The following is a 14365-nucleotide window of genomic DNA, read 5'->3' on the forward strand; positions in this document are numbered from 1 at the left end:
TGGTTAAAAAAGAACCAGGTAAATGTTCTGGAGTGGCCGAGTCAAAGCCCAGACCTCAATCCTATAGAGAATTCGTGGCTGGACTTGAAAAGGGCTGTTCATGCCCGATACCCGCGCAACCTGACAGAGCTTGAGCAGTTTTGCAAAGAAGAATGGAGCAAAATTGCAGTGGGCAGATGTGCAAGACTGATTGAGACCTATTCACACAGACTCACTGCTGTGATTGCAGCCAAAGGTGCATCTACTAAATACTGACTTGAAGGGGGTGAATACCGTAATTATGCAAACAATTATTTTCATTTATATAATTTTCTTTCATTAACATTACTTTATAGAAATCTGTTTTCACTTTGACATTAAAGAGTTTTTTCCAATATTTTTTTTTTGTTAAAAAAGCTAAATTTTATTGACCATGATTGATTTATAAAAGCAATAAAAGGGTAAAACATCAAACGGGGTGAATACTTATGATGGGCACTGTATCTCTGTGCAAGCTGAACACACAGTGGCTATACATTCTCCATACATTTGTTTTTCTATTGAAGAGGGTAACATGCAAATATCAAAATAAAGCTAACAATACTGCTTAATATATATTTGAATTACAAAATAACAGAGGTAAATTACTAAGACTGATAAAATATATGTCAATATAAGCGCACTCACCAAAGCCTCCACTCTCTTCATCTGACTCTTCCTCTGAGTCTGACTCCATCCACTGTTCATCGTGTTCATCTCCTGGACCTCCTGGTTGGGCCTGAGGACCACCATGGTCTTCATGTCGCCTTTTATTGCGAAGCATCTGCACAGCCTTCACTATGTTGGCACCGTTATCTGTCACAACAAGCAGCACTTTGTCTTCCCCTATATTCCATGCATCTAAAGTCTGATCGATGCAGCGGGCAATGGCCTCCCCGGTATGAGGGTGCTCTATTCGGTGCAGGTTTAGCAGTGCATGGTGAACTCTGCATTCCGGCGGATGGTAGAAACAAGCTGACACACCCATGAAAGATGCTGTCAGTCCTCGCTTGCTCCAGCCATCTACACATAATGTTAGCTTTCTCGCTTTCTTTATGATCTCTTTAAGTTTCTTCTTAGCCATATCCATTTTAGCCCCAATAAGACCATTTACTCTTGCAGCTCCGGGTGTCTTGAATTTCGGTTCGAGCGAGCTGCTGAACTTTCTAAAGGCAGGCTGTTCACACAGTCGCGTAGACATACCCGTCTCAATGAACAGATTCACCAGTGCGTCCTCTCGCTTGTGGTGTTCTTGTGAGTTTACTGGCCAGCAGCTATCGGGTCGCCGCTGGAAGCACTGGACAAGTGTTTTCTGAGATGTGGTCTCCGGCTGCACGATGTTGCCTGGCCTGGAGTTGGACTGTGTCTCCCTCATCGCTTCAATGTAAGCTAGGTTAGCCTCCTTATGCAAACTTTTTAAATGTACTTTAAGATTTGTTGGGTTTTTACCTTTCAGAAATGCGCCACATATTTCACCACGTTCCACCATGAGACACTTGCTCTTATCTGACACACAGTCATACTCAAAATAATCCCAAATAGGACTTTGGTGCTTTCTCCCGACTCTCGCTGCCATGCTACAGGTAGGCCAGGCGTGAACTAACTGTGACATCTCCTGTTGGTTTCAACGCCGAGAAAATGAAGCCCGGATTTTCCTACTTCCTGGTCGCCGTTTTGGATTTTTTGGAGCCAGTGACGTAAAAAGCGTCATCAAACAGGCTGGACCGGAGAGCAACTAGGGGCAGGATTGGCTGAAGACTCTCTTATCCCGCCCACAAGTATACCCACGCCCTCTGGCTCCGCCAACTTTAACGATTTATTTAAAATTCAGTATTGATTTATTTTAAGATCGGCCACCTGATCTCTCATTTTGACCATGAAAACTATCGGGAAAAAAATCCTGAGCTGTTGAAAATCAGTCTATTAAATTTTATTTTTTCCAAAAATGAATTGGGGTCTATGGAGCAAAAGCTTTTTGGAGCCAACCCTAGCGGACGGCGTGATATTGCAAGTTTTTGACACTTCCGGGTGGGCTTCAATTTTGGAGCCAGATGCTACGTCCACTTTATATACAGTCTATGAGGTAGACCCGCCTGTCCGCAGCCAGATGGATGGACAGCAACACGGAGACACAGACACGTCACGTGACGTGCTCTTGTCTCCTGCTGTCAGTTCACAAATACGAAAACTGAAGACAATTTCTCTATAATTTTAGTTACTTTTAGTTAGTTTTGTAAGGACTCTGTTAAAGTTTCAGTTAGTTATCGTTTACTAAAAAAAGCTTTGTTTTTATTTTATTTCAGTTAACGAAAATGTTTTTTTCATTTCTTGTTTTTGTTATTTCATTGGTTTTCGTTAACGATTATAACCTTGGTCCACCTTCAGTCATTCCTCACTAGGCAGTTTCACAACCATTCCCACCTTGATGAGTCTTGGGTCATTAGCTGAACCATATGATTTGGGGTTCGAATTTACACCCAGAACTCTCCACCACTTAGTTGAGGAAGAATTTCGAGGAAAAATGTCTTCAAAAACCAAAAGAAAGAAGTCTCGTTACCTTTTACCAGGGCATAGATGACTGTTAAAAACAATTCTTTCTATTCTCAGCAGTGGTTAACAGTAATAGTTCTCCTTTTGTTAGTGCTGTGGAGCACAATTTCTGTATATTGGAAAATTCAGTTGAGCTGCATTAAACAATGGTTTCAGGGGTAAAGGTTGTGCCAAGACATTGTATTAGTGACGATCACTCTTTGTTATTGCATCTTACTCAAAGTATTCCTGATGAGTTTGTCAGTGTTGTACTAGCAGTTCATGTTTATGTTAAGCCTCTGTGCTATGTATGTCATTAGCTGTATTGGGCTAATGATGGGCAAGAACTAATTTGGCATTCATTTGCTGTGTACTAAATGTTATTTTGCGGATTTCTTTAATTATAGCCAATAGTAGTCTTACAAATATTTGGTCATCAGCTTTAATTATTACATGTTTAGTACCTTTTTTTTGTTTGTTTTCTTTACAAAAAAAACCCCCTGAAAAACATTGTATTAAATGTTTTGTTTTCTTGTTGCAGATCTTTCAGGGCCTTCTCTGTATTTTCTACAACCTTGGTGATGGAGACTACAATCTGACCCTGCCCACCTATCGCCTTGACAACGGTGAATGGCATGAGGTCTTCCTAGATCGGCATGACAATGAGATGATGCTGCGTTTGGATGGGGGCGGAGGGCAGCGGGAGGTGACAGGATTACGGGGTCGAAGCCGAGAAATCGTCATTGACCCCACTGTGGTGATGCTGGGAAACACTTTCCCTTCTGCAGTCAACAAGAGCTTCCAGGGTAGGTGATAACAGCATTTATCTCATAATATAAGCTGTGAGAGTCTACCAGAGTTGCATTTCAAGGGCTCGCCTGTTAATTAAGCTTTAACAGGAACTGTGGACACCAGTGGTGGGCCATCAGCAAGATCTTCCCTGCTGGCCTAAGCTCTACCAGAATCACTGATTTGCATTTTAATATTTTCCCATTAATCGTTTTACATTATTCCCAATTTTCTATTCTGATCATTTCACAGCATGTCTCTGGGCTGTGGTGCTTCTAGCAGTGTATGTTTATATTAGAGCTTTTGTCCAATCATGTTTCAGCCATCATGTGTTGCCAGTGTCAAAAAAATCTCCCCTGAGGCCTTCAGAATCAAAAGTGCAAATGCCTGAAGCTTAAAAATCATTGAAATACAACTGTTGCTTTAACCAATCAGGGCTGCATAGTGAAGTAGTGGTTAGCACTTTCGCCTCGCAGCAAGAAGATCCCTGGTTTGAGTCCCGGCTTGCCTGGGATCTTTCTGCATGGAGTTTGCATGTTCTCCCTGTGCACGCGTGGGTTTTCTCCGGGCTCTCCGGCTTCCTCCCACAGTCCAAAAACATGCTGAGGTTAATTGGTTACTCTAAATTGCCCGTAGGTATGAATGCGAGAGTGATTGTTTGTCTGTATATGTAGCTGTGCGACAGACTGGCAACCTGCCCAGGGTGTCCCATGCCTTCGCCCAAGTCAGCTGGGATAGGCTCCAGCCCCCCCACGACCCTAATTAGGATAAAGCGGTGTATAGAGAATGGATGGATGGATCTCAGGGCCATTTAGCAGGCATACGGTTATGTCAGCATTTTCACATCCTCTGATTGGATGTTCAGAGAGTTATCCAAAGCTAGCAATTCTACCTGTAGCGAAATGCACAAACTAAAACTTTAGCATAAAACTATGTCTTTTTTTTTTTAAACCCACAATGGCAGACAAAGGAGAAGATATAGAATATGTTACATATATAGTTAGAAAGCCATTTTTACGGTGGACTTTCCAAGAAAAGCTGGACTTTGTGAGGAAAAGCCAGCCAACCCCGAGGGTAGCAATCCAGCAGCCGGGAGAGGAGTTTGTCCATCACTTTCAGCTCAGTAACTGTGAGCAGTAAGCTTAGCTCAACTTATGCCAGAAACACTACTGGACAGACCCAACTACTTTCAGTATTAGCCTCCATGACAATAGAAGAAAACTTAATGTTGGAACTGAAACACACTGACTGCGAGCACAACAGAGTGATTGAACAGTCCATGAGGAAAATAATCACAAATTTTGGTAAGTAAAATGAATTATAAATATATATTATCAACATATATTTGTCATTTTATTGGGATAATATTGATGCTCCTGCGAGATGGGATGCATATGATGCAGGTGCGCAGCAGTGAAAGGAACTGTTTTAATTGGGTTTCTTGCTTTAGTAATAGCATTCATTCTCGCTACATGAGGTACTTGTCTGTGATGCAACTTCCTGTCCATGCTGCATTTGGTCTCTATGATTGTTTCTACAGCCGTGGCATCATAATGATGACATTAAGATGTGATTCGTTTCAAATAGGACGCCACAGAAGGCCTCAATGTAAAATGCACAACCCACAACTGAGGGACACACTATAGGATGTTTTGTGATTTGGAACCATTGTCATTTATTTTGTACATCAAAGCAGTACTCTCAGAAAAGAGAGGATATAGAACAGCATATGTGGAGGTTTTTCTGGACATAAAACAATATAAGCTCTTTGCGGCACTTCCATAGCTCTCAAGGAAGTGTGCATGGGAGCATCTGGAGTTAATAGAAACTGAAGGACAACAATAAGTAGGATTGTGTAATGTCCTAGTAATAGCATGGTCAGGTACTGGCATTTCCAACAACACTCACTTAATGTGGACTTTTCGTGACCCCAACTTAATTTACTAGATGCAGACAGCTGGTTAATCATTATTGTCTGCTCCCGCTTCGACTAACTGTGTGTTGCCACTTTCAAGACCTCCTCTCTAATAGTACCAACTGTAAAATTTAGATAGAGATACACAAATATATCAACTTAGAGATAATTTGATATATTTGTTTATAAAAACAGTTTTTGTTAGATTATGTTTTCACTGAATATTGGCCTTATACTCAATTTTACAAACACTAAACTAATGACTTCACTCTTTGTGACTTGAGCTTCGTGAGGGTTTCTGAGCAACAGTAATGAATGTTATTGAATCTTTGTAAAGTTTCTCCTTCATCTTGCTCTTTTCAATAAGAAAAACGTTTTAGACTTTTCCAGCCGAAAGTGTTGGTTCTTTAGCGAGACCTTTCATAAAATGCTTTTGTGTAAGTATAAATAACCATTTGGAGGGGGGAAAAAATTATATAATTATACAATCACACCTCCTACAGCTGTTGTCAAAGTAAGAAAAAAAGTCAAAACTTGAAAAGCCAGTGGTTATAAAGGCTGGAAATGCTGCAGAAGTTGGAAGGCTGATTTTTGCCTGGAGTTTCAGATAACACATTCAGAAGCCTTTACCTTTGGAAAACACTTGAAGACACTTGTGATCTGATGCACCAGTGATTTACCAAACTGTGTTTGAGTCCTCTTTAACTAAAACACTTTGCACATTTAATTTGTTGTTCAAAATTTTATCAAGTGTTTCCAAATACATTTTCTGAAAATTCTTGACTTCCCCGTCAAGTCAGGTTTTTTGGGGTGCTGAACCTTAGACAAACTTTTTGACTGCACTTTCTGTTCGACTCCTCAGCAGCCTCTGCCAGACATCCTCGTAAAAGTCATGACATTATCTTATTAGATCAAACCTGACTTGCATGCTGTTGCGTTACTGGATAGTCATGCAGAGCAATGTATTGTTTCATATGATTAATGGGAAGACTTTTTCTACATTTCAACCCTATAACTGGTCCACAAACATCACAGACAGAAATCAAGATGCTGTTTGCCTTTCATATGCACTATAATTTCACATCCATTAATATCAGAAATGCCCATAAAAATAAAACTTTACTGTGATAAAGACAGACTAAAACATCAGCCTAATTGTTAAGCATTACGCAATATTTGATGTACCGTCCAATATTATGCAATTATTGTGGCTTTCCCTGACACTGTGTTGGGTATGTCTGAATGAAGCTGTGACCTATGTTTAAATGACAGAATGGTATCACTTTCACAGACTGATGAAGCCACTAATGCAACATATCCTGCTAGTGATGGTGGGAGGAATCTTGTCTAGTATGGCAGCGCCCTGTCCGGCTGCGGCTGCTGCGGCTGCTGCGGCTCCCAGTTACACAGCCACTTTATCAGTTATTTCACCATCTGGACCAGTGCCTTCTGAACCAGTGCCTTTAGCATCAAGAGTTCAGCATAACAGTGCAAGAATAGTATATGACCTGGATCCTGTAAGCCCGGAGACGCGGACTGCTCTACACAACCTCGGTCTGCTACGTCAGTCAGATCCAGCGGCCTACAGAGCAGCGGAGTCTCCTCCCAGCAGAGACCGACCCCGGAGACATTGGAGGCGGTTTTGAGAGGAAGCGGAAGCGCAGTTGTCGCAGTGGACTTACAGCATCTACACTAACAACAGCTGGTGTAACAATGCTACTCTGGTCTCCAGTCATTGCTGTGTGGACATAGAGTTTATGATTGTGAGATGCAGACCCTTCTACCTGCCCCGGGAATTCACCAGTGTCACCATTGTTGCTGTTTGCATCCCACCCAGCTCTAACTGTAAACAAGCCCTGAATGTTCTCTACTGTGCCATCAGCGACATGCAATCCACACACCCGGAGCGCATTTTTATTGTTGCTGGGAACTTTAACCACGCCAACATGAAGACTGTGCTTCCGAATTTTCACCAGCATGTGGATTTTGCTACTAGAGGGGAGAATACACTGGACTTGGTTTACACAAACATCAAGAAGGCATTCAGAGCAGCCCCCCGCCCCCACCTTGGCTCCTCAGACCACCTCTCTGTTATGCTAATTCCTGCATACCAGCCCTTGCTCACCAGAGAAAAGCCTGCTGTGAAGAAGGTGAGAGTGTGGCCTGAGGGAGCCATGTCTGCAGTGCAAGACTGTTTTGAGTGCACCGAATGGAGCATGTTCAGAGAGGCTGCAACAGACAATCAACACACCAATGTGGGAGAGTACGCTGCATCTGTGACAGACTACATACAGTGGTGCATGGAGGGGGTTACAGTCACCAAGACCATCATCACACTGGCCAACCAGAAACCTTGGCTGACTAAGGAGGCGTGTGAAAGACTGAGGGAGCGCAATGCTGCGTTCAAATCTGGTGATGTGACGGCACTCAGATCAGCGAGGGCAAATCTGAACCATGCCATCAGAGTAGCAAAGCGCGCCCACAGTCAGAAGGTCCAAGGCTTCTTTCAGGACCCCAGTAACACCAGACAACTGTGGCAGGGCATCCAGACTGTCACTGACTATAAAGCCACATCCTCACCCTATCAGGATGATATCTGCTTCCTCAATGAGCTAAATAACTTCTTTGGAAGGTTTGAAGCTCTGAACAACAACCCTGCGAGGAAAGCTACCCCCCACCCCGACGAACAGGCACTCAGGCTTGAAACCACTGCAGTGCGGCGAGCCCTGAAGAACGTCAACGCACGGAAAGCTGCAGGCCCCGACAACATTCCAGGACAGCTGATCAAGGAATGTGCAGACCAGCTGGCCCACGTACTCACAGACATCTTTAACATCTCACTGAACCAGGCTGTTGTCCCCCCGTATTTCAAGTCAGCCACAATAATTCCAGTACCCAAGAAACCAGCCATCACATGCTTAAACGACTTTCGCCCCATTGCACTTACATCTACCATCATGAAGTGCTTCGAGAGGGTGGTTAAGGACCACATCACATTCATACTCACCCCATCATTCGACCCATTCCAGTTTGCATACCAGCCAAACCGCTCCATTGAGGATGTCATCTCCACTGCTCTCCACCTAAGCCTGGTGCACCTAGAGGAGAAGAACACCCACGTACGGATACTGTTCTTGGACTTCAGCTCAGCATTCAATATGATCATCCCCCAGGACCTGGTATGCAAATTGGAGCCCCTGGGTCTCAAAACCTCCCTGTGCAACTGGCTGCTGGACTTCCTCACCAACAGAACCCAGTCTGTCAGAGTGGGTAACAATTAGCTTGGAAAATCCAAACTGAATCTCCATGTAATCTCCTAGCTCCATGTTAGGAGATACAGGAGAGTCACTTTGGCATTGTGCGAATTGAATCGCGTTTCCCTCCCGGTAAAGTTTGGTACGACCAATCATAGCATGGGAGGCGGGAGTTAATGCTGCGTCATCTTCAGCGCCTGGATTACCCATAAAGATGATGCCGGAGGAGGAGGAGGGGGGCCACCGCCGTAAAACAAGAAGGAGAAAGAGAGAGAGAGAGGAGGGGGGCCAAAGCAAATCTTTTTGTGGTCTCTTGGCGTTTTGGATGGCATTAGTCATTGCCTCTTTTCACTTGATGTTTCCGACGATGAGGAGGCAGTGGATGGCTCGTTACTTTCGGCTTCTTGCCATTGTTTGTAGAGGAAAATCCCGTTCCAAATGTGTGAGTAAATTTAAGCAACTTTTACACATACGCACGACTTGGTTTGGCTCCGATTTAAAGTTATTCCTAACACCGCTAATCATTCGGAAGGAGTCTTTTGTTGCGTATCCTTTTCAAAAATAAGTGTTGTACTTGAGAGTACCCCATGTATTCGCAGATTTTTGTGACAAAAACGGCAGTAATCATCCACCGCGACGCTTTCTCGGCTGCATGCCATTGTTGTTTGGACTACATGGACTACAAGGTCGATTTGTTTGTGCATCACATCCATGCTACGCTGATTGGTTCTTTTTCGTTCAAGCTGCATTCGTTAGCCCCTCCTTTTTGAAATCGTCTCGTATCATCGCAATGCCAGACTGCCTTTATTTGTATTTATATTAATACATAAATAAAGTCAGTCTGGATTTTCCAGGCAAGGTAACAATACATCCAGTGTCATCTCCCTGAACACCGGCTTCCCCCGGGGATGTGTCCTGAGCCCTCTGCTGTTCACCCTGATGACCCACAACTGTCGCCCCAGGTACAGCAGCAATCACATCCTGAAGTATGCGGACGACACAACAGTTGTGGGCCTCATTCAGGACAACAACGAACAGGCCTACAGGGAGCAAGTGCAACATCTTGTGGACTGGTGTAAGGTGAACAACCTGGTCCTGAATGTTGACAAAACTAAGGAGATCATCGTGGACTTCAGGAAATGCAGACCCAGCCACACACCCCTCCGCATCAACGACACAGCCGTGGAAGTCATGAGCACAACCAAGTACCTCGGGGTGCATATCACTGACAACCTCGGCTGGTCACTCCACACCACCTCCCTGGCGAAGAAGGCACAGCAGCGCCTGCACTTCCTGCGGCGGATGAAAAGAGCCTCCCTCCCCCCTCCCATCTTAACCACCTTCTACAGAGGGACCATCGAGAGCCTGCTGACCAGCTGCATCTCCGTCTGGTCTGGGAGCTGCAGGGCCTCAAACTGGAAATCTCTGCAGAGAGTGGTGAGGACAGCGGAGAAGATCATCGGGACCCCACTCCCCACCATCCAGGACACAGCAGAAAGCCGCTGTCTATCCAGAGCCCACCGGATCCTCTCTGACCCCACCCACCCCCAGCATGGACTGTTCTCCCGCCTGGCGTCTGGTAGAAGGTTCCGCAGCATCCGCTGCAGAACAGCCAGACTCAGAAACAGTTACTTCCCCCTGGCCATCAGACTACTAAATGCCAAATAACCCCCGACCACACACCCCACGGACAATATCGGAATATCTTTCTGATGGACAACCTCTTATCAGTGCCCTTTTTCATATGAACAATATTTAATAATAAATTACCACCTATTTGTGCAATAACCCCCCCCCAGCTGCTACAATGTTTCTGTTTATACAGTTTTTATACTGGTTATTTGGTTTTGCACTACGTTTATCCTGTTTATATACTGATTATTCTATTTTGCACTATTTATTCTGTTGTTTACATCCTGTTTAACTATTTATTTTCTATTACACTCAAAGATAATATTTAGTTTTTATATTATAATATTTAGCTCTTGTATTTATAATATTTAGCTCTTTATTATAATATTTAGCTTCTGTATTTTCAATTTTTAACACCCCCACATGTTGTAATATGGAAGCCAAGCAACGACATTTTGTTGCCAAAAATTCACTCCTGTGTTTTTTGTGCAATGACAATAAAGAAAGTCGAAGTCTCTAAGTCTCTAAGTCTCTCAGTCTAAGTCATATCCCATGTATCTGAACAGAGTTTATTACAGCCATCAAATGACATTAAGGTATGAATGACCCTCATAGATTACAATGTTTCAAGTTTCTCACTAGTCACCAAAGGTCATGTAATTTGCCATAAAAGAGTACAAAATTTGCTTCTTAGTAGATTGGTGCTGACGGAAATATCTGTTTTTTTTCTTTTATGATAGGCCTAACCTCAATACTGGAAATAATTAAAACAAAGGAAATATCACCAAGGCTGTAACATTTCTGTTAAGATACTAATTATTTTTCAAAATCTTATGCACAGACATAAAGAATTTCGACTGTATTTTTTCTGTCTACACAGATTAAAAGACTCCCTCCCTCTCTCTCTCTCTCTCTCTCACTCACTCACTCACTCACACACACACTCACACTCTCTCTCTCTCTCTCTCTCTCTCACACACACACACACACACACACACACACACACACACACACACACACACACATGTTTGTACTTCTATCTTAGTGAGGACATCCATAGGCGTAATGCATTTCCTAGAGCCTTACCCTAACCTTAACCATCACAACTGATTCCCTAAACTTAATCCTTACCCTAACCCTAACCAAACCTCAATTCATACCTGTTCTCTAAAAACAAGTCTTCACCCTCAAACATGGCTGTTTCAAAGTGAGGACCGGCCAAAATGTCCTCACTTTGTAAAAATGTCCTCACTTTGATAGTTAAATGCAGAAATTGGTCCTCACCATGTAGCAAGTACAAGAACACACACACACACACACACACACACACACACACACACACACACACACACACACACACACACACACACACACACACACACACACACACGTTTGTTTATCTATACCGGTGGGGACATACCATTGACTCCCATTCATATCTAACCCCTAACCCTAACCTTAACCTTAACCAACACCAAAACAATGCCTAACCCTAAAGAAATGTTTTTGCACTTTTACTTTTTTCAGTAACAACAACATGGTCAAGAAAACACTGTTTCCCCCCATGGGGACCCAAATGAGGCTCCCACAAATGACATTTCTTTTGATTTTCCTATGGTTGTGAGGACATTAGGTCCCCACAACCCCTATAATTACCCGCCCACACACACACACACACAGACAAAAAGCAAACCTACGCTGCAAGATAATTTGAGCAGACCATCGTTCCCATTTCTGCCAATTGGACCTTTTAATCTGTAATTTCTAGAACTAGTACTGCAAAACCATTTCAGTAATTGCTTGTTTCTTCTCATAGTGATGATTTTGCTGAGGACCATTTGTATGGTTGTACAGAAGAGCATGGATTCATTTTAAAATGGGGATCCAACGATCAGTGATAAGTTTGCTCAATGTTTAAGAGATTCTTCCTTACAAATGACAGACCGATAAAATGAAATGTTACGAGTTAAATATTTTCTGCAGAGAATGGGGAAAGGCACAAATCTTCCTCAATGTCTCTTTTAGTGGCATACTGACGGATCGTACAATGGCAAATAACATTGAAAAATTGTTTGCAAGACACCATTCAAACACCATCCAGATTATAGTGTACACAGTTAGTCTGTGAGTGTTTAGGAGAAAGAGATAATGTGATGTGTCTGATGTGTCATACATTAAAGTAAAAAGGTTGGTGTGTCATTCAGGGCATGTGAGACAGTTTAACAGCTATTTCTTCTAAGAAGTGCTACCTAAAATAGGTTCTTTTATCTATTCATATGCACTCTTTTCAATGGAGAATAGTGACATTTTTATGTAGTAATGAATGATTAATGTGACAGCTTAATGGCTAATTCGCTCAAATGCATCGTCATTGTTAGCTGGGATGATGGCCATCCTGGGTGCCTGGAGGACAAGGATTCTGCTTGTGCATTTTTGTAGAGTGTGTACTGTGTATATAGTAGTGCGTGTGAGTCTGAGAGATGTTGTTATGCAACAGATAGGAAATCCTTTGTTATGTGGTAGGTAACTTATACAGGTTTGCACTTTTCCTGTGCTTTCGTTTATGTGTGTGTGTGTGTGTGTGTGTGTGTGTGTGTGTGTGTGTGTGTGTGTGTGTGTGTGTGTGTGTGTGTGTGTGTGTGTGTTGACACAAAGCCAGCTACTATGCCATTAATTATGAAATATTAGGTCTTGCTGCTTTCGCCTTGCAGCAAGAAGATCCCTGGTTCAAATCCCGGCCTGGGCCCAGGATCTTTCTGCATGGAGTTTGCATGTTCTCCCTGTGCATGCGTGGGTTTTCTCCGGGTACTCCGGCTTCCTCCCACAGTCCAAAAACATGCTGAGGTTAACTGACTATTCTAAATTGCCCCTAAGTCAGCTGGGATAGGCTCCAGCACCCCCGTGACCCTAATGAGGATTAGGCGGTCTATCAATGATGGATGGATGGATGGATGGATGGATGGATGGATGGATGGATGGATGGATGAACTTAATTAAAGTTAAATTTACATATTAGTCAAGAATTTGAGTAGATGAGTGGTGGTTATGAAAATTGTTTTGGTTAGGGTTTGGTAAGCAAAAAAATAATTCACGCATTATGACACCTGATAACATGTTAATGGCTCAGGTTACCGTACAATGTAATACATAGACGTGAACATGCCGTTTTAAATTTCCCTAAACGAAGCAACATATTCTAACATGAGAAAATAGTTTGTTTGATGTGTTTGATGCAAACCACCATGAAAAGACAAAATGAAAATACAAAGTTCAGTTGCATGAACAAATCCCAACCATGCTCAATCCCTGGCTCATCAGTCAATCCTTGATAATAGAATCGTTTCTACCAATGTAATTTTTTTCCATTGGTTTCTGTGCAGATCACTCTAGGAGCCCAAGCCCACAGCCACCTAGTCCTTTCATTTCCCCTAGTCATAGCCTATAGCCTAGAGACCTTCCCTTGAGGAAGCTGATTGGCCTTGTGAAACTTGCTTTACTGTCTAAAACACTTACAGCCTTTTACTCTTCACCACCTTCACTTAGGCGATGCACTCTCCGTGGCCTTCACAGAGCCCTGATGAACTTGTAATTAGGGTTAACAAGGGGGCCAGTGTGGGGTTGCTGTCCAGTGACTGGACAGCCTGGAACCTTGACCTCGGTGTGGTGCAGCAGCTTCAAACTTACCAGCCCAGCCAAAGTTAATTTGTTCTATAACAGCACAGAGAGGAATTTCTGATCTGATGCTTTGTGAATCTTGTTTGTTCACTTTCCTGCTAAGTTACAAAGTAGATGGCTGTCTATCTGTCTATCAAGTTCAAAACAGGAGGTAGCAGGAACCCTACAGCTTCTCCAGGAAGTTGCTACTTCTGAAGTGGTCTGGCACAAAATCCCCATTAACTCCACTACCTTCTTTTATATATTCTTGTCTTTTAATACAGAGCTAGGCAACTTTTCCCATTTCCAGTCTTTGTGCTAAGCTAAGCAAACTGTCTTCTATCATTAGCTTCATCGCTAGTGCGCTAACATCTTTATCTAATTATTGAAAAGAAGCTGAATAAGCTCATTTCCCAAAATGCTAAACTTTGTTTCCTCAAAAAAACTGCTACGTGGAACAATGCCAACTCCACAATCTGTGTTTTGAATATATCCACTCAAAGGGCACAATTGCAGACCGAATGGCAGTTTCTCATAAAGTTTAAGCCGTCTGAAAATAAAGAGATTTCACTCA

The 14365-nt window shown here is 42.9% G+C and overlaps 1 protein-coding gene across 1 annotated transcript in view; it reads left to right on the forward strand.

The window, feature by feature from the left end:
• The window catches only part of si:ch211-186j3.6 (neural-cadherin), a 416158-nt gene that overhangs the window by 349353 nt on the left and 52440 nt on the right, over positions 1-14365 (forward strand). Inside the window, exon 33 of the mRNA XM_051944931.1 lies at positions 3089-3353. Within this exon, the coding sequence (XP_051800891.1) occupies positions 3089-3353 (265 nt within the window). The remainder of the gene's footprint in view (positions 1-3088; positions 3354-14365) is intronic.

The sequence above is a fragment of the Acanthochromis polyacanthus genome, chromosome 2 (assembly GCF_021347895.1).
Source record: "Acanthochromis polyacanthus isolate Apoly-LR-REF ecotype Palm Island chromosome 2, KAUST_Apoly_ChrSc, whole genome shotgun sequence".
NCBI lineage: Eukaryota > Metazoa > Chordata > Actinopteri > Pomacentridae > Acanthochromis > Acanthochromis polyacanthus.